The sequence below is a fragment of the Pterocles gutturalis genome, unplaced genomic scaffold, assembly GCF_000699245.1.
Source record: "Pterocles gutturalis isolate BGI_N339 unplaced genomic scaffold, ASM69924v1 scaffold4507, whole genome shotgun sequence".
NCBI classification, from domain to species: domain Eukaryota; kingdom Metazoa; phylum Chordata; class Aves; order Pterocliformes; family Pteroclidae; genus Pterocles; species Pterocles gutturalis.
In genome coordinates, this window is record NW_010107694.1 from 1 (window position 1) to 20,213 (window position 20,213).

The 20,213-nt window shown below is 42.2% G+C and overlaps 1 protein-coding gene across 1 annotated transcript; it reads right to left on the reverse strand.

The window, feature by feature from the left end:
* Window positions 1–6,484: 6,484 nt before the first annotated feature.
* Window positions 6,485–19,560, reverse strand: RNF128 (ring finger protein 128, E3 ubiquitin protein ligase; the record flags this gene model as incomplete). Its single annotated transcript, XM_010088185.1, has 6 exons — window positions 6,485–6,682; window positions 8,017–8,185; window positions 9,020–9,116; window positions 12,025–12,107; window positions 12,700–12,771; window positions 19,288–19,560. Coding segments are annotated over 6 exons (813 nt in total), but the record flags the coding sequence as incomplete, so codon positions are not given.
* Window positions 19,561–20,213: the final 653 nt, after the last annotated feature.

The following is a 20,213-nucleotide window of genomic DNA, read 5'->3' on the forward strand; positions in this document are numbered from 1 at the left end:
ACCTCCCCTGGCCCTGTCCGGAGCTGTGCGGCCCCGGCCCCGCTCCTGCCAGGCCGCAGCAGCTCGGACCTCCCCGAGGAAAACGCCTTCACCAAGCGGGCTGGGTATTTTTTTGTCCTCTCTGCCTGTCAGAGAAGTCCCACATTCTATTTTGGCCAATGTTATTCAATTTTCAGCCCAGGAGACACACACACATCACCAGAGACTGTGTTTGGCTTTGGTGTTTGTTTTCCTGTCAGCGCTGAGCCTTACGCCACAGCAGCAGGAGACTGGGACGCAGAGAAAACCACAGGCCAAACCTGCCTCACAAGGAAGGGAGCCATGGCCACCACCTCCACCGACTACAGCAGCCCCGTCACGCACCTGTGTGTGTCCCCTCCCGGGTCACAGACCATGCTGGGAGCAGAGGATCAACCCCACCAGCTGCAGAAGCAGACAGACAGTCAACGTTGGCTATTGACATTTCCTGTTACAAAATGACAGATCTGCCTCATTGCTTCTATCGCCCAACACGACCGAGCGATAATTTGGAGGAGAGTAGACATTGTGGTTGCCTTAACAGCAGCTTGACTTGCGGTCTCGGTATTTTCATGATTTGTCTGGAAGACCTTTGGCATTTGTCCTCAATGACTTCAGATTATTTGCAGACTGACTTTACCAGTTATTCTGCACTAGAAAAAAAATGAGTCTACCCTGTTAAGGAACAAGACAGAAGCTTTTATACTTGTACAGACTGCACTTGAGTATCTGCTCTTACTGCTGTCTTCTGTTGCTGTTTCCTCCTGATTCAAACAGCAGTTCTCTCACATCCAGGTTTCAAAAAAGTATCAGGTGCTGGAACTATTCTGGCATACCTGCCTGGCAGCTGAGGATCTCCCAAGGCTGTAGGATGACCTTGGGACTTGCTTTCCGTGGGCACTGGTCAGCACAGCATAACTCCCAGCTTCCCACAACGTCACGATCACAACCACACAGCTGCCCAGTTCGCCCATTATTGAGCCCCCTCTCTTGCTATTTCTTCTCCAATCTCTACACTACATCCCAAAGAGCTCCAAATCTCTCCCTGAGGCCTTACACTCTGCTTCCTAATTGGTATCTTTTGGTGCTAACCAAAAACACAAACAAAAATCTTCCAGGAGTGGAAGCCCCATTCCCTCCTCCACTCCAGGGACTTCTCAGAGTTACCGTCTTTTCCCACCTGTCTGCAAGATTCACTCCTGGTCTTCACTCCTGCCCTGACACAATCTCATTTGGTACAAATGGAGCAAGTAGGACATTCCCCTTTCCCAAGAACTTCTGTGCAATTTGCTGTCCTGTTGGATCTTTCCCTGAGAAACCAGCATAATTGACCTTCCTAAGATTTTCCAGAATAATGCTTTATTGATTGTGTATCATACAAAAAATTCAGTACACAGTTGATTAAATTCAGCCTCTATGAGCTCTTTCCAAAAAAAATTATTCACATCATGCACTATCTATAGGTTGCAAAAGTGGCACTTTTGCTTCATCCTGTCTTCCTTTCATCCCTTTCAACAGTCCCAAATGTACTTCACTACAAAAAATGCTTCTGCCAGCACTGGTCTATTTGCGAGCACAGGCACAGCAAGATTTCGCCAAGTGCTCACAGAAAGATATTTGGCAATGCCCATCCAGTTCCAGCTGCAGAAGGAACCGCCTACCCAAAGGCACCAGTGTGAAAGAAGAACCGAGTGTGCAATCACATTTAACTCACTAGAAGGCTTCAGAACTGGGTAAATTGCACTGGTGTGAGATTTTTTTTTTCTCCCAGTCACTCATTGCACCATAGCAAGAGAAGCTGTAGTATTAAAAGGTTTTACCTTTGGGACTGAATATAGATTTAACTAACGCTAATATTCTTTTTACCTGTTTTTATAACAGAGTAGGAAGCAACAAATTTCTGGTACTTTACCCTTACTAGAAAGGAAAAATGAATTAAAAGTCATTAGCCAGCATGTGGTAACTAACACAGATAAAACACTAATGAGACAAGGCAAACAACTCCTCCATGTACTAGCACATCGCTCTCCATGAGGCAGTTTCTTCAACCCCCCACCTGAAGTGACTGAGAACAACCAGACATTAGCAGGTTCCTGGACATTTACCAGCTGAACTGACAGAGCAATTCCTGCATGGATGCTGCTCTTCTAAAAACATTCCCAGCGAGAGTGTTTACCATTTAATTTTCCCCAATTAGCCAAACCCTTGGATGGGAAATACCTATTAAGGATCTAACACAGGTCTTCTAATTCTGATGCTAATTGGCTTTTGGCATCTCACATACGCTGGACATGTTAGGACATATGTTGCTTTCTTACGCAAGATTCAAACTTTGTTAATTGGATAAAAATTTAATAGTAAAATGCTGCTGCTTGGAAAATGGTTTGTTTTCCTCTCCTTTGGTTCAAGGTCTTGAATGTCCTTCTTTTTTACAGTTCCCTCAGGCAATGGATTCTTAACCAAATATTATTAAGATGCAAAGAGTGCTCCTCTGTCTACTTGGAAGAATTTATTTATAGGCACTTAAGTTCTTTTTAATCAGTGCACAATCATCCTGCAGTCTAATCAATGCATTCTACTGCAACAGAGATCCACTTAGTGCTGCAGAATTTTTCTTTCAGTGTATTAAAGACCTCCTAGAAAAGGTAAATTGCTTCCCTCAAGTAACCATAGCCAAGATTATATAAATAGATAAATAGCTATATAAATAAATTTTGGCTTCGCTCTCTATAACTAACAGTTGAACAACCAGTGCAGAGAATTACATCGTTGTTAATCGACAGTGGGTGAACACTGCAATTTGGTTTCAAGTTTCCCTTAGAGCCAACATTAAATTGCCAAAGCTAGTAGATTTTCTTCCATCGGTTCCAAAATACCAGCCATTACACTCCTGCAGGAGTGGAAATCTAGCTAAATCTGCACAGGAAAAACATCAGTCTAAACCTGGATGAAAAGATGCCTACCTGCAGAGCTGGTGGATGTTAAACGCAGAATGAAATTACATTTAATCACATAGCCAAGGTAGATACATGTATTTATTCTGTCTGTTAGGTCATTTGACAAGTGCAGATCTTTCCATGTGAAGACCGAGATGGACTAAGTCTCTCCATTTTATGGGAAGAGTCCAACTGCCCTTTTGACTCAAACTGCTTTTGTATGTTTGCAGCCCTTCATCACAAGTCCTGCTTTTCCCTTAAAGAAAAAAATCTCAGCTATAACTACATTTCTATAGGAACACCTGAAAATTTTCCTCCGTATGAGAAAATCATTATTTTGGTTTGGGATTGAAAATAAAATCCCACTATAAAGCCTGGTTCACAAGAAAGGACAGTAATGCAGCATGAGGTGACAAGGCTTCTTCTCCTGCAGGGATAAAAAAAGGCTTCCCCAGTCCCCCTTTGTGAGCATGCAAGCTTTTGAGTGAAGTGTCTAGATCAGAGTGTTCCTGGGGGAGAGAGATAAATGACAGCAGTAAGTAAACACACGGAGACAATGCTGGAGTCTGTTCTGCTTTCTCTTTGGGGACAGAATAATTGCCATGTCTGTTAATATTCCCACTGAGTCACACAGAGTCAAGAGGCACACACTTTAGCAACCGTTACCACTCATGGGCACATAATTTCCAGCATCTTACATGCAAACATTACTGTATATATAGCAAAACCCAAAACTATTGCACAATAACAGCAAGCTTCCACTGGATTTCAGGAACAACCCTATCCCCAGGCACATTCCTGTTTGCCTCTTGCTTAGAGGAGTCACTGCTGCGCAGTGCTCTAAGCAGAGTCAGCTAAAGACAGCTGCTGTCCATGGAAACTTGAAAATACAAAGTGAGAGTGTTTGAAACATCTTTAAAGCAGGGAGAACTATATCAATGTTCTCAAAGGGCAAAACTTCTGCAGAGTTCAATGAAATAGAAAAATGTTTTTTCCAGACAGCAACAGACCCACGTCAGTATCATAGACCACGTGCATGAAATTTGCACACTTGCATTTTTAAACAAAAACCCTCGCATAGCTAATTTTTACAAATATCTGTGTAAATCTGCACACATAAGAACACGTCTAACTCGCAGGTTAAGCTGCAAAACCAGAGAAGCATCAAACTGTTCTGCCTAACAGTAGCTCAAACACTGTTCAGGTACAAATGGAGAGCATTTATTCCTTTAGCAGTACTTCACATTTGATACAAGAATCTTAAAAATCTTCCTGAAGATTGGTATAAGTGGCTTGAGCTCCAAGCAAGTCCACATCTTGACAGAACACATACACATCATCTGACCCTACAGTAGTATGAGTTCACTGACATGAACTCTACTTGTGCATTCCTTGAGAAAATGTTGTGCATCCACATTACCCTCAGAAATACCAGTACAGGACAAAAGGCAGGTTTCTTGCTCTTAAGACACAGTAAACAGAAAGGCTTGATTCCTCTAAACAAAGTAACCCAAATGCATTACAACAACAACCCAAAACACCTTTCACTGTATAAATTGATCTGAATCCCCCCTTTTCTTTTGAAGGTCAAATCTTGGTCCTGTTAAACAGAAGACCGGCAGATTATTTCATCAGTGTTCAGGGGTAGTATATTTCCATGCTTGGCTGTTCCTTTCTCTGCTCTTCAGATGTAGAATAGAAAGGTAATCACAGCAAAATACAGTCCAGTTATACTAATCTTTGCAATCTGAGCCCATAACCAACCAATGCTTCCTAGGCTAGACTTGGAACTGAGCTAAAAAGAAACACAAGACTAACTGCTACCAACCTGGCCAAGGAAGTGACTTTTTTACCACATCCAATAGTATAGTATAGTACAGAACAAAGGACATTTAATTGTTTTTAAAATGCTCTGTCTTACAAAGCAAGCATAAACTTTTGTGTAAGGGAGGGATGATGAGCAACCTGACAGAGGAAAGTGTGATGCAACGTGTCGGGTCTGAAGAGTTCATGTAAGACTCTTGTGCTGAACAGGCCTGGAACAGTTCGGAGGTGTATCAAGCAGCTCACTGAACACACTGGAAGCTGCTTGGGTTTTTGAATACAGCTATAGGCTTAAGCATCTTAACACAATTTCAATCCATGTAACAGTAGCACCCTGGCAAAATTATCACTCCTTATTCCACTTAGTTTGAGCAAGCACTGCTGCTTTTTGGCCTCCCAAAACTGAATGAGTTTTGGGGTTGTGGGACAGGGCAAATTCAGCATCTATTTCCCTGTAAGAGCTGGCAATCAACAATTAATGTCAGTCAGGGTCATCAAAATATAGTTTTATTTACATTTTCATGTTCAAATTCAATACAAATCATGAAATATTTACAACCATTTTAATTCTACTATAGCAGAGAAAACGCATTGCTTTTCCCCTCCAGATTCAATAGTACTTTATTGCGGGCTTTAAGACAAAGTTCTGCGAACATTAGAAACAAGCCGTAGATACAGAGATAAAAAATAAAGTGCATCTGTAAGATGTCCTTGTTACCTTCACTGGGCAAGGCCCAACACTTACTCTTGAGGCACCCAGTGTTCCTCCCCGACCTCAGTTCAACTCCCCACAGATGGCAGACAACTTCTCCAGTCATCTGGTGTGTTTACAGGACGTCAGCTCTCCCTGCAGCTTTAGCACACACACAAGACAATACGCAGCACTAGTCCAGCATTTTTCAGAGGCTGGATCATTTTCTGAACAAAACACAACACAACCTTTGGGAAGAATTTATCTTTTCATTTTTCGTTCAATCTCCCTGAAGTCATCCCAAACTCTCACAAAGCCAGGACTCTGGCATATTGCTGGTGCAACAGATGGTTATAACTCCAAAAATTATGGAGGATCTTTCAGACTGTCTAATATTAACAGGTTTGAAGAGTTCCTGCAATTGTTCCCTTTACAGTATTGTTCAAGTCAAATTTGGCCTGTCAGCTTGAAGCTCTTTTTTTCCCTTTAGGAATGTGTGGCTGGTGGGTTGGATGTGAGAGGTAGAGAATCAATCCATTTACCAGATAACCAAAGACACTTGGGCAAAATCCAGTTTGACAGGCATTAGTTTATACTTTCTCCTATCAAATTAGTGCACTGAAATATTAAATACAGTGTTGCTTTAAACCAAACCATGTCTGGTAAACAAGTATTAGACCAGATCAAAATCAATTTGTTTACAATGAAAATCCACTTGAATTAAAACAATAAACAACAAAAAACCAAAGTCAAAACAATTCCCAGTAGAGACAGCTACAAAGAATCTTCTCCTTATTTAAACAACCAAACACTGAAGAGAAGCTTTGCTGAAGATGGAACTTTTGTTTTAGTGTTAAAAATCTGATGTTTATATTTAAGACACCTTTATCTGAAGAGTGCTAAAACTAAATTCCACATGGGAGACGCAGTTTTAAGAATCGCAAACCATACAATTATGATTTGAACAAGTCTATTTGATCTCAGCATTGCCAAGAAAATATTTTTTCTGATACAGTCTTGTAATGTCAGGTATACACACAATGGCAGAAGGCAGCTCCTTGGAGAAGGCTTACACCATGTTGCTGGGCATGTTCTTAGGACCTGACTTCACGAACTTGTGCTTCGTCTGCCTCAAAACTTGGGTTGTCAACGTGTGGAAGGACATTCACAGCACAGGGCTGGGATTCATTGTTTACAAGATGCATGTTGTCATCTGTCCAGAACAAAATCAAGAAAGACAAGGTAAGATAGTAAAGCTTGCCTATGACACTTCTTGAAACAAACCACACTTGTCTTATTTCCACAAGCCCACTGCAGCAGTCTTAGTCCCAGCACTTTTCCCACAGAGTGGGAATCCAAGGCCATGGTGCACCTCATCAGTTTGTGAGCCCTTTCTTGACACTACCAGTCATTTCTAGAGGTACCTGCTCAGCCCTGGAGTTCACTTCTCACCAGTGCTGAGCAAGCCTGGGTTGTGTGCTCAAGTGGCAGAAGGCCGTGTGAGGCTACAAAATCCATCTGTAAGGAGATGGGCAATTCTCATAGAGCTTCAGGGCTGCTGAAGACAGGCATCAGGAGCAACCTCTAAAGCCTAGGTTCAGGATAAATGGTGGGACACAGGCTGATTCAGCAAGGAAGGCCTCCTCCCTACAGACTAACCTTGGTAGCGCCCTCTGCTCTACTGGGGTGCCTAAACAGGGCACACCCCCATACACATGTCACTCACTGCAGAAAGGTGTCCCACAGATAGCAGGCAGCAAATCTTATATTTTCCTGTCAGCTAAACTTCCCACAGGAAATCTAAGCTAACACAGCCACCAGAGGATCCCTTTTGCCTCTGAACACTTCCCCACTTCCTCCTCTTCTCAAGGCCATTCCACTGCCCAGGGAACAGTCACTTTCCTTTGTTTACCTGGAAGCTTTCCATTTTTAAATTAACAGGAACATGGAGTGTGTGTTGGCAAAGTTGAGGGCTAAAAAGACATTTTCAATTAATTTGCTCTTTTTTTTAAAAGATAAGGTATTTGGAAAAGCTGATAGTCTTTTCTTATTGAAATTCTCTGAAAGTGTTCAAGGATGATTCAGCCTTGGTAAAATCTTAAATTCAACTGAAGTATGTCATCTCTGCTTTGCATCATTTAAGCAAGAGTAGGACTGACTCCCCTAAAGTTTTCTGTAAGTAACTAGCTACTTAAAGCAGACAAATGTGGTGGCAAAGCAACACTAACTCATCTAAAATGAAATCTCTGAAGAGACAACAGGATGAGGGACAGCTGCAGAAGAATCTCTTTGGCCTTTAAGTAGTAAGCCTCCTATTCTTCAACTACTCTTTTCATAGATTTCAGTTTTTAATTCACATTTAGGTTATGTTTCATCTGAAAACAAGGACCAAGTGCCAGAGCCAAGTGCTAAAACAAAAGGGAAGATCACCCTGGAAAACAAGGTATTCAAGCACTGTGGTGTTACTAAGGCAACCTCCCCCCTAATTCACAGCAGAAGCAAGAAGTGCAACACAATCTAGCAAGACAGATGAAACAATAGACGCACTTTCTGGTGGTGCATGTTCCTCCAGAACAGATTCATCTGCTCCTTGTACAGAAGCATATCCAGATGATGCAGTTTCACTGCGATTATCCTCTTCATTAATTATAGAGACATTTGATGTTCCACTGGATACTGTGGCTTGCACAGACTCAGACCCTTCTTCTACATCCACCTTTGTGAAAAAAGAGAAAACTTAAGTTACAACTTGGTAGGAGGCTGCATCTCTCCAGAAGCCCAAATGCCTGCAAGGGCTGGAGTCTAGTGAACTTTTACCTAGAAAAAAAAAATTGAAAAAAGTTCTGCTGTTAACCTCCAGCATCATAGGTGAAAACCAGTTACTGCCTAACTGAGCAGGAAGTTCTGATGCAGTTTCTGCCTTCTTCAGACAGTTCTTCCCTTTTACTGCCCAGTACCAGGAAATTCTTCATTCCACTCCGTGCAGATGTCCCTCCCCCAGGCAAACTCTGGCATACATTTTAGCTGGTCCAGGTAGTGTCAGGCATTGGCAACAGCATCTTCCCCTGGCACTTGTCACAACAAGCAGTTACAGAACACATCAGAAATTCCTTGTGTATTATAGGAAGCCATGTGGCTCCAGGAAAGCCATGCATGCTAACACATTAACTTTCCAAGGACATTGCTGGGTACTTAGTAACTGAATAGAGGCTGGTTTCAGGGACAGCATGAGTTGTCCAAGTCTGCCTAAACCTTTGAGAAAAACCCTTAGCTGCTAGCAGAAGAGCTAGGAGCAGTTCTTCAGTCATCCATTACAATAAATTTTGGTTGACATTCTGCCCAAGGCTTTAGATGACACCAACTCAGACCAGGTCAGCTGCAGGCTTTGCTAAAGGGGACACAGCAGTTAGTCGTGTAGCATCTCACCACTGACATGGCAACACCTGTGCTTATCTGTGCTCTGGAGGCAGCATGAAATAGCTCAATGTGGTCACTACACTAGTATAATACTGATAACGGCATCTGCCACCAAGACAGACCACTGGCTTACCTCAACACCCAAAGCTTTGAGTATGTCACATTTGCACATCGGGCATGTCCTGTGTTCCAGAAGCCAGGGGTCAATGCAGCTCTTGTGGAATAGATGGCTGGTGGAAGAAGGTAACCAACAAGTCAGGTTCCACACCAGGAAAACTGTTTGTGGCAGCTATGAAGGCCCATTTAGAAACACCAAGAGTTTATTCATTCTAGAATGGATTACCTTATTTTGCCAGAAGTTTCAGTTGAACTTCATGGATAGTTGATCTCTCAACCTGTAGCTGGCTTGTGGTTATTAGTGTCTCTATAGAACTTGCTAGAATTCAGCATTATCATCTTTGCTATATCAGTCTTAAGCTTTTTTTTTTTTAAATCTGTGTACAATACATTCCCAGCTGATAATTTTACTAATACAAATATTGACATCTCAGCCTTAGCTTTAAGGTTAACTTCTATCATGCAGATGACTAAATAGCACTTGCTTCTTTTAAGACCACATAGAAAAATCATCTCAGAGTTATGTCCTCAAGATAAACTGTACTCCCACACATTTACTTTATCTATGTATTCCAAGGGGACACTTGGCAGGCTGTGCACTCAAGAAAATAAATATAGTTCAGCCATTACAGATGCAAGTGTGCACTTCTGTGTAGACACTCAATTTCACAATGGGTCTGAATTAGTCCACAGATTTAAGAGGAAGCCTTGAAATCCTGCAATCTGCCTGTTCCCTCAGCCTGAATAGAAATAGCAAGGCAGACAGGCACTGCTCAATACTAATCAGAACTCTATTATGAGACAAGTGCAGAGATCACCACATCCAGTGCTCAGTATCCTATGCCCCAATAGGATACCAGGATTCTCCAGTTCAGCCCACACAACCAGCTGCACCAATGCAATCTCTGGAGTAAAGCTGAAACTCCCTTGGTACATGACTATTTTAAGTACTTGGACTTAATACTGGTCTTGTGTACCTCTGCTACTATAAATGGCTTCAGTTTGACTATCTGGACAAGAATGCCTTCTGCAAATACGCACACCCCAGATACTTAGATACCACTGATGTGACTCACAGGAGCATTCAATGGCTTGTTTCTTTCACCGATACAGTTAAATGCTTTCAACAAGTAGGGTCTCAGTGCTGTGGTCAACCACCACCATCAAGTATGTTCTTACCGGAAATATCAGTTTATAACTCATGTGAGAGATAATTTAATACAGTTGATACTGGCAGGGATCACCACTGGTGAAGATAATCAAGTAACTGCAGTCATCTTAAGGTAGTGCCTCTCAGAGATACATTTGGGCCAAAGAGGAATGAAACATCAGAAATGTATGTAAAAGCAGCCTCAGAGCAAAGCATAGTGCAGCAAATTTGTGTATGAAGAACCTCAAAAGAAGTTACTCTCCTCTTAATCCAATAAGTCACACCTTGTTTGCAAGTTCAGATCAAGATTAGCAGGGTTTACAGGGAAATAATGAGAAGTCAAGTCTCCTGTCAGCCAAAAGTATCTAGAGACTCTCTGAATGCTCCTGTACTCATGGGGCTTACTAAACAAGACTACCCGCAAACATAAACCCGACCAGACAACTGAATAATCATTAACACATTCGTGGGACTTACTAAACAGGACTACCCGCAAGCATAAACCTGACCAGACAACTGAATAATCATTAACACATGCCTGAAAGCTTATTCAGTTGTGTTTTTTCTAAACTATTAAGCATTAGATAAAGGAATTTTGTTGATAAAACCGTAACAGGCCAACTTCTTGACAGCAAAACAGCTTAGAAATACTACTGCTTAGGAGCAGAGAAAGCTTTTGCAGAACGGTAACCTTGTGCAAAGGTAACCCCAGCTCAGATGTGATAGTGTTTGACAAATAACACTGCTCAGCACACAACAGCAGCTACAGATTTTTCCGTTCTTCAGAACTTGATTTTTCCTATATCAACAACACTGCTCGGCACACAACAGCAGCTACAGATTTTTCCATTCTTCAGAACTTGATTTTTCCTATATCAAAATTTTTCCAAGTGCCTTTTTGTGACCCTCCCCAAGGGTTACAATGCCTCTTCCCATACTGAATTTGTGCAGTTCCCATTGCAGCCCTTTCATTTTAGAAGCTTTGCCAGAGCAGTCCCATTCAGCAGGCACAGGGGCAAGTCCCACAAAACAAGATTTCTTAAGACTTGAAAACACTTCATTGCTTATCCTAGGGACAATCAAATTAAAGTCTTAGTGCTACAACCCCAGGCTTCCACAGAAGCACAGCAATGAGATAAAGCAGTAGAGAACCACAGAAAAACAAACTGATATATCTCTATTTTGGTCTCTATTTCACATGATGCACACAAGAACAGAAATCCTTTCTTCTAAACTACAAAAATTAGCATGGCTTAACAAGTTCAGCAGAAGCACAACCTTCTTGGTAAGTCTTAGTGCTACAACCCCGGGCTTCCACAGAAGCACAGCAATGAGATAAAGCAGTAGAGAACCACAGAAAAACAAACTGATATATCTCTATTTTGGTCTCTATTTCACATGATGCACACAAGAACAGAAATCCTTTCTTCTAAACTACAAAAATTAGCATGGCTTAACAAGTTCAGCAGAAGCACAACCTTCTTGGTAACCAGCAAACTAAGCAACAAGAAATGGGCACAGTTTTGCCAGTTATCTACAACTTAGAGGTAACATTCTTATATACCAGCAAAGGAAAAAAAAAAAAATCTTTAAAAAGCCCTGGCATCCCCTGGAGAGGCACTGGGGTCTGCCAAGTTACATTTGTCAGTCCCTTCTCTGGGGAAGTTATGAACACAGGCCATTGGGGCACACCACAAGTGCGCATTTACACAGTTCTGTTGTTCAAAGGAGTTTGACAGAGATTCAAGAATTTTTGCTGTGCAACAGCTTGATTAAAGTTCAATCAGCATTATTAACATAGCAGAAGGAACAACCAGTATGGGGCACTATTCCATATTTTGGATTAAGGAGCAGTTTGGAAGACAACTTACTTGCAAGTCAGAATACGCACTACTTCATTCGGCTTGTACACCTCAATGCACACAACACAGCTATCTCCATCAGGACCAGTTTCCTAAAGCAGTGAAATGAATTTACAGCGTTAACAGACTTTGAAAGCTTCCTTTGAACTCCAGTCAGATCTACTGCAGACAAAGGGGTGTAAAGTAACCTAAGATAGCTCCTGTATATAATCTTATATAAACACATGGCACAGATTACTCCTAGTCAAGCTGACGCTTTAACAGAAGCATTGGAAGTTTAATGCCATGGTTTAGAAGTCCAGCTGCAAACCATCACTGGATTATTTGAGGCATCATGTAGAGGTTTAGAAAGTGCTACCTCCAGTTTTAGTTACAAAGACAATAGCCAGGAAAGCTGATTAGATATTCTAGTTTACCTTCAAGCATTCACGCTGGCAAATTGGGACCTCTCACCCCAGCAAGACTATAAGTGAGCAGCTAAAAAAAAATCTGATTTAGAAGAATGTGCAATTTGGAAAGTCTTGCACCCCAGAAAAGGACTTGGTCTGAAAGAGGAACCATCTCTGTAAGAGCCAGTTGTGGGCTCAGAGACTTCTGCATCGTGCACCAGTACCAAGGAGCCCTCTCTGGATTCTGTGCGAAGGCTGTGCCGTAACACTTGGGAGATCACAGGATCAGTCATACCTTGTCCCCTTGCTTCAGGGTGCGCAGCTGTAACTGTTCAATGGCCTTCTTAGCCTTGGCTTTTAGTTGTCGCTGTAACAGAAAGCAGTTCTGGTTAAACACAGTCCTTTTTCTCTTAAGTTGTTGTTAGTAATACTTATCACAGAGCCCACTGCAAGCAGCACCAGTTTTATAACTCAGATGTTATCAAAACAAGCCAAGTAAGCATGACCATGCTATTTAGAGACAATGTGAAACAGTTTCAGGATATGCTGATGTGGTTATTGACTCTGGATGACACACACCAACAAGACATTTGCATATGCTTTGGTTCTACCTAACCTTTTTACAAAGCACAGGAATTTCAAGGATTTCTTCTTTGAGAAGATGCAAGGTAATACCTTGATCAGATTAGACCTAGGCAAAACAAACAGAAGGCTTCAGACTCACTCTGTACCGAAGACTGAACATCAAGTCCAACAATCAATACTTTTAACTACTCACTTTATGACAACTTCCTGGCACAAACTCACGCCCTGATGAAAGGTGAGATTCTTTACCAACCAGCTCAGCTACCCCCAACACACCCCGAACTAGTCCTCTGCCACAACTACTTTACAGAGCAAACAGCTCAGGAGCCTCCTAGCATCGACTGCTCCTGTCAAGTGGAAGAATGCAGTTTTATCTCAATATTGATTCAAAGTAACATGAACAAAGAGGTGAGGGGGGGGGGGGGCTGAGAGCTATTTCTCCCCCTCCCTGTGACACAAGGTATGAAACAAATCAAATGACTAGCCCCAGATGGATTACAGGGCAGCTTAATGCAAGCAGAGGAGGAAGAATTCCCCTTCAGGCAACAATTGCTGGCTGCTGTCAGGATAGCAGGGCAGAGATGAGCAGACAGCAGCAGCCCAGCTTGCCTGACAACTGTTGCTGTCCAGCTGTCACTGCAAAGCATTTAATTAGCACAGGAGCCAACAGCTCTGTTGAAAGGTCACAGATTGGTGCTGTTCCACCAACATGAAGAATGACTGTCCTTTCCCTCCCCAGTGCACTTACTGCTGGCAATGCTGTCCCAACACAGCACTTACCTTAGGGACAGACTAGACTCAAGTTTTGCAGCTATTCAAAAATCCTCATCCCAATCCAGCTGCTCAGTGCAGGAACCCCACACTGTTTGTTATCCAGCATTACCTCCCCTTCTGCATTTTAGTTCAGTTACAAGAATCTTTCCTGGGATGAAGGTGCAGTGTTGGTGGCACAAGTACAGAAGGAACAAGTGGGTGGAGAGCTGCTGCTGACACCTAACCAATTCAGCCAGAATGGGTAATTCCAGTCTGCATAAGAGTCCTTGTGCTGAAGCAATTAATGGCAAACAGGTTGATTTAGATGGTCCCCTGGGACCCTGTCAGACAGTTTTGGTGCAAAATGACCTACCTGTATGTCAGTGCTGTTTTGGGGTCCTAAGGTATAGCATCAGGGTGCATGCTTCTAGGAGTTAATAGTTGATAGCTATCAACAGCTATGAAGGAAGAGATACATACAGTCCACAAGATGAAGGATGCAAACAAGTTTTCAGGTGTATTTTTTTAGGAAGAAGAACTAGTCAAGTTTTTTTGAAACTTGTTGAGTTCTTCTGCTGAAGACATCAACAGATGTTTCTGTATGTCAGGATTAACTTTAGAATGATGTTCCCCTTCGTTCAGAGTGGGGCCACAGAGAAGCAGCCACATACTCATGTCAGTAAACACTGAAGCCTCCCAAAGTTTCAGCAGCAAATGTGGTAACATCAACAGAGCAATAGTACTTCTCATATGCAGCCAGAACTGTCTGTCACAGCTACTTGTCATTCATTAACTGAAAACTAAACTTTCTAGGAATGTACTCCCTCATACAGTATCTAATGTACAAATCTAATGTCTGGCCAAGTACATTTGACAGGACCCAGCTGGCTGTATCATTAATAATTTACTGAAACAATATTTAAGTTTTGCCTGGGCACAAATTTAATTGCTCTCCATGAAATGCACCAATGGCAAAGTCACCTTTAACACTGATTTTGTTAAGTAAAGCAGAACACGCCTGCAGGGGAATGGATAAAGGTTGCAAGAGGAAGCTTTTTATTGAATAGCCTACCAGGAGATCCAGGATGCTCCAGCTTGGAATGTCAAACCATTTTGTAAAGCCAAGTTTTTCAAGCACACATTAAACATTATTGACATTAAAAGTCTGAAAGTCCCAACCCAGCAACTCTAGAAAAAATAGCTGACTAAGTTGAGGCAGGAAAAAAACAAAAATAATCAAGATATTACAAAACAGGTCAGGTCCTGGCTCCTATGCAGGCTCTGGCACGTTCAAGTAGAGAGGTACCTAACTGGGAAAATTAAGTTTGCTGTTCCTTAGTCCTCAGTCTTCCCTAGTCCAACACTGCCAATTTTATCTCCAGCCTTTCTGCATAAGGGTGCCTTCCTGGCACCCTGCGAGTGTGGTCGTGGCAGTGCAGACCAGCAAGCTCTAAGGAGGTCAGGAACTTCTGCTTTTCTCCTGTAAACTAAGGAAGTTCTTCCCCACAGGTAGCTACTGCCATGAGAACTATTTTGAATTGTGGGAAGTTGAGCAACTCACCTCCTCCAAAGCCATTAATTAGGTCATTTCTCAGCTGCAACATCTAATCTTTATGAAATCAATGGAAGTAAAGACTCACTTAAATTAGAAACCAGGCCACAGATAACATCACTGGCCTTTTTGCATTATTAAGAAAAGTTAATATATTGAAGAATTGAATTGCCAGTACTCTGCTCACTATAAAGGCAGCAAGCCATCTACTGCACTTGCCTTGTTTTTCAACCTTCTTGCTCACAGACCTCATGATGCAGTAAGAGATGAGAGGTGGGGACTTGAATTTCAAGACCAGAAAATATGCATTCAGATAAGAACTCGCAGGTTGTAAACAGTTTAGCTAGCTGGCTCACGAGGAAAAAGCTACTCTATTTTAACTCATAATTAGGACAAGTGTGCTACTAAACTTGGACCACAAGACAACACGACTGGCTCTTCTCAGTAGTCACTCAACTTTTTAAAGAAACCTTTTGCCTAGTTTTACATTACTGACTTGTATGCAATTCCTGCTCAAGCTGAGTGAGACACAGGTGCTGCCTTCAAAAAAAGTCTGCAGAGGCGAACATGTTTAAAACCTGGGTTATATGTTATCAAGCCATCCAAAAGGTGCCTTCACCACAAGCAGCAAGTAGTTGTAACAACAGAAGCTGTATTAGCAAAAAGCAAAGTTTAAAGGTACTCAACAGCCTGACTGTCTATGAAACAAGAGATTGTTTCAGAAAGCACTGAAGTCTGAAGATTTTTCTCAAGCCAAAAGAAAAGGAAAACTATACTGCCAATATGGTAATACCTGGAACCCACCCAATTCAAGCAGAGCTTACTACTAATATCATGCATGAATGAAACATGCATCTACCCAGGCTCTTGTTTTCAGGAAGCCTCTGCAGAAGAGACAAAGCATCTAGAAAGTGGTCTCCCCTCTTTCTGTTCTACCCCTTAGTAAGCAAGTAGGACTCAAGCATCATCGCCCTTTTCAGTCCAGGGCAAGAGCTCTCCTGGGGTTGTGTCTCAGTCCACAAGAACAAGCCAAATATTCAGGAACCTGAACATACAAGAGTCAAGCTACAGAGCATCATTATCACATATCACAATTAGCTCATCATAGCACTCTGCAGAGCAATTCCAAAGTGTTCATTCTGGTTAAGTGGTAGACTAACACTTTATAAGACTCCTCACACAATAGCAATATAATCCCACAGGGAAGGTCAAAAAAGCAGACAGACACTTTGAAGAGTAGTTACACTGGGTAAAGGGATGCATTCGGAACAGCAGTTCACTTCTGAAAGAGCAAAAATTTGTAATACTTAGTTATCAACACATTTGACTGTTTCCTAAGGACACATTCCAAAAGAACATGTAACCCTTAGACACCTGTGCAAGAAAGGAGACAAACCACACTCCTTTACTCCACCAAATAACAGACGGAAGTCCAGGCAGTTTCCAAAGGGCTGAACAACAACAGGAAAGCTCCCTGTGTAGCACGCAAGCTGAAAAGTTGTTTGACTAATATTAAGTGTTTGTTATTATATTTGTTTAACTAATATTATATCATGGAGCCAAAGCTGTTAAAGTCTCAAACTTTGGATATACAGTGAAAACCCAACCAGCTGGCTAACAGGGAACACTGTAGCATCACCTTCTAGTAGCTCACCTTCACTAACAAGAACTTTCTTGTTATTCTTTGCTTATCTGATCATTGCGAGGTCAGTTTTTAGATGCCACGGTATAAAAACAATTGAAAACAATTCTGGATTGTCTTGAGTTTCACTTTCACAAAACAGTGCATTTTTACCCCCTGATAGCAGAGAAGCTTTCTTCCATTCTTATACTTTAAAAGCACTTTTTAAGGTGCCTTAATTTCAGCTCAGCTGAAATCACGTGGAACTGGCATGTCATTTATCAATGTTATTTTTCAATCTACAGTAAACTCCTTGTGCACACAGAACACAAGACAGAAATAGTTTGTGAAGGTGTTGGCCAAGCAGACTGGATTTCCCCAGTGCTGTCTACCACTGGGACATTAACAACATTTGTACCTTGCTGAATACCTGATAGCTCACAATAGAGCTGGACTTCCACAACTGCTCTGTTAAATACCTTCAAAGGAGGAAAAAAATTCACGTGATTTAATAAACAGTGTCTTTTGCAGACCAGGTTCTAGGGCACCCAGTTTTTCCTGCCCAGGTCTGTTTAGCATTAAAGAGTTCTCAGGGTTCATGGCAGGGCATGAAAGTGGGAACTCATCAGCAGGAGACGGTGCGCATCTCTGTCCACAGATGTCATCAAGATAACAGCATCAAGTTAGAGCTCCATGCCATCCCCACGAACGGTACTACAGAGAACTCCATCTGACATCCACGAGTAGCAATGCTACATCTCACAGGTGGATGACCACTTCCAATACTGCTCCTCCAACTATTCCTTTATTGTATCCTACTCCCTTCCTGTATCCTCACGTCACTTCCAGGTGTCACAACATCAGAACATGCAAATGGGCTAAAACTAAACACTTACAGGAGGCCTAATGCAGAAGTTGAGGCAGCCACAGCTTAGGCAAGGCACAAATGCAGTTCAACTCATGTTAGATCGCTAGTCTCAGTGAGGATATAGCCAGCTGACCATTGTCCACCAGATCACACTTAGACGACAGGATTTCAGAACACAAACTCGACTGAGTTAGGTTCTGTGATTATTAGAGGGAACCCAGCCTTCAGCTATGGCCAATATTTGAACACAGCCTTCAACTCTGGGAATATTGCTGCCATTCACCCTAGCTAGTCTCAATACCTGCCAAGAACAGCCATGGTTCTGCATGTTGACATTTTAAACAAGCCAGTTCTAAAGTGTTACAGAAGCCTGAAACTGGCTTGTATTTCAACACCTGGATGCAACTTCTAGCTTCAGCTTATTTCAGAAGGATCTTGCTCAAGGGGCCTGAAATCTCCAGGACAGCAGAGAAGCTCAGCAGGGCAGGTCTTCTGCAATAGCAGAGAAGTCCATCACTTCTTTAACTGTCTAACCACTGATCAAGAGATAATTCATGTAATGTGAGCCCAGCTAGAGTGACATGCTCATGCTATTGCTATCTGTAGGAAAGGAATCTCTAACAATTCTTCTTTCAGAGTTCAGGTAGCCCCTGCAAGAAGCACTGCAAATACCCATGGTGTCCTTCATGACACAGCTGTAAGGGCAGAACTGAAGTACTTGCATCTGAGCCACTTGGATCCTCTTCCTGCTGCTGCCCATCATCTTTGACAGATGTCATCTCAGGACTTTATTCTCACTTTGAAGGCTTTTGCTTAAGCCCTGAAGTAGCAGGTGTAAGGCAGGTCTGATCAGACTGAATAGAAAGCTGTAAGCATTAGTCCTATCAACAGATCAGATTATTGCACAGAAGCCAGTTACCTGGAAACTTAACTCATTAGCAACTCCTTGCCTGGGGTTTAAAAAGAACTGTGCTTTTTTTCCCCCCCACTCCTAATTGTGGCTGTCACTGCAATTCTCAGACAGCTTTCAGTCTGAACGCAGTTTTCAACAAGCAGCAGTTTCCCAACTTGTGGTCTACAGAAAGGCAGCCAAAGCCATGCACTATTTTGCAGACACATTTGCAGTCGTGTCTCACATTACAGCTTGCACATCGGCAGCGCTACGTGGGAAGTGTGAGGGTCAGCTAAAAGCAGCTTAGCTCTCTCACCACCTCCAATACATCAGCATTACGGCTGCACTGCAGTTCAGGGCGTAAAATTAGTAGGAAACAAAGTTAACTAAACATGATCAGGTGCTTTCTCCAGATAGTTTAATTTTTACTGTTTCTTTGGAAAGTTTTAAGCTCTTTAAACATACATCGCTTAGCATTTCAAAGATGACACTCCTTCCTGGGGAAGGAACTAATTCAGTAATTTTGGTGCTCAATCAGTATTTTGCCCTCAAGATCCAGAGCACAGAGGCTACGGTGTATAAAAAAAAAAGCAATGGCACACACAAACTCACCTGATTCCTGGACTGGGCCCTTGCGAGCCGGAGTCTCCGAGCAGAATAAAAAATAAAGTAGCCCATGGTAGCTGCCGTGACAATGAAAAATGACACCGAGATGAAGAAGATGGAGTACTGATTCATCCAAGGGCTGTGCTTTTTCCCCACTTCAATAGCCATAGTCACTTTCATGCCACTCTCAATCCGATGTAAGATCTCCATGCCCTTCAAGTTGCCAATCATAATTGCAACGATGCTTTCAGCACCTGCAAAGGAGAAGGGGAATCCATGCTGAGTTCCCAGGTGTTATATCAAAGTCATTGGCTTAGATGTTCCAGTTCAAGTGCTAAAGAACAGACTGGAAAGTTTTGAACTAGCATTTGCAGATTCAACATGAGCTGATGGAATAAGTGTCATCTCAGTGTGCTTGTTCAGCTGAAAGGTATGTCCAGTTACCTATGAGCTGCATAAGTGAACCATATTTAGAATTCCTCTCCATAGCACTCCTCACTCCCATATCGGACACACATTGTCATTATTTTAGACTCAACACTTTGGTGATTTACATTTTAACATGCCATTGAACTACATTAAGTTAAAAATAAATCCTATACAGAATGAGGTCAGTAGGGACTGTGGTACCTCCAGGAGCTCATGGGTGCCAAGTACACAGCTGGTGGCTTAAGGACCCTTCCTGTGATGGATCTGACTTTGTCCCTGCTCTGCTGCTACTTAACACCTCTTTTCTAAATTTGTCAGTACTGTTGAGTACTTCCCCAGACACTGAGCAATCAAAGCCACAGATCAGCCTTTGCTTCTGTATTTTCAGAAGCAACTGAAAAATGCTGGAATTAAATTTGGTTGTGAACTATAAATGTTGTGGGTTTCCAATGCAAATTCAGAGAAAAGAAAATATGGAGGTATGCTCAGCTTTTAAACAGTTG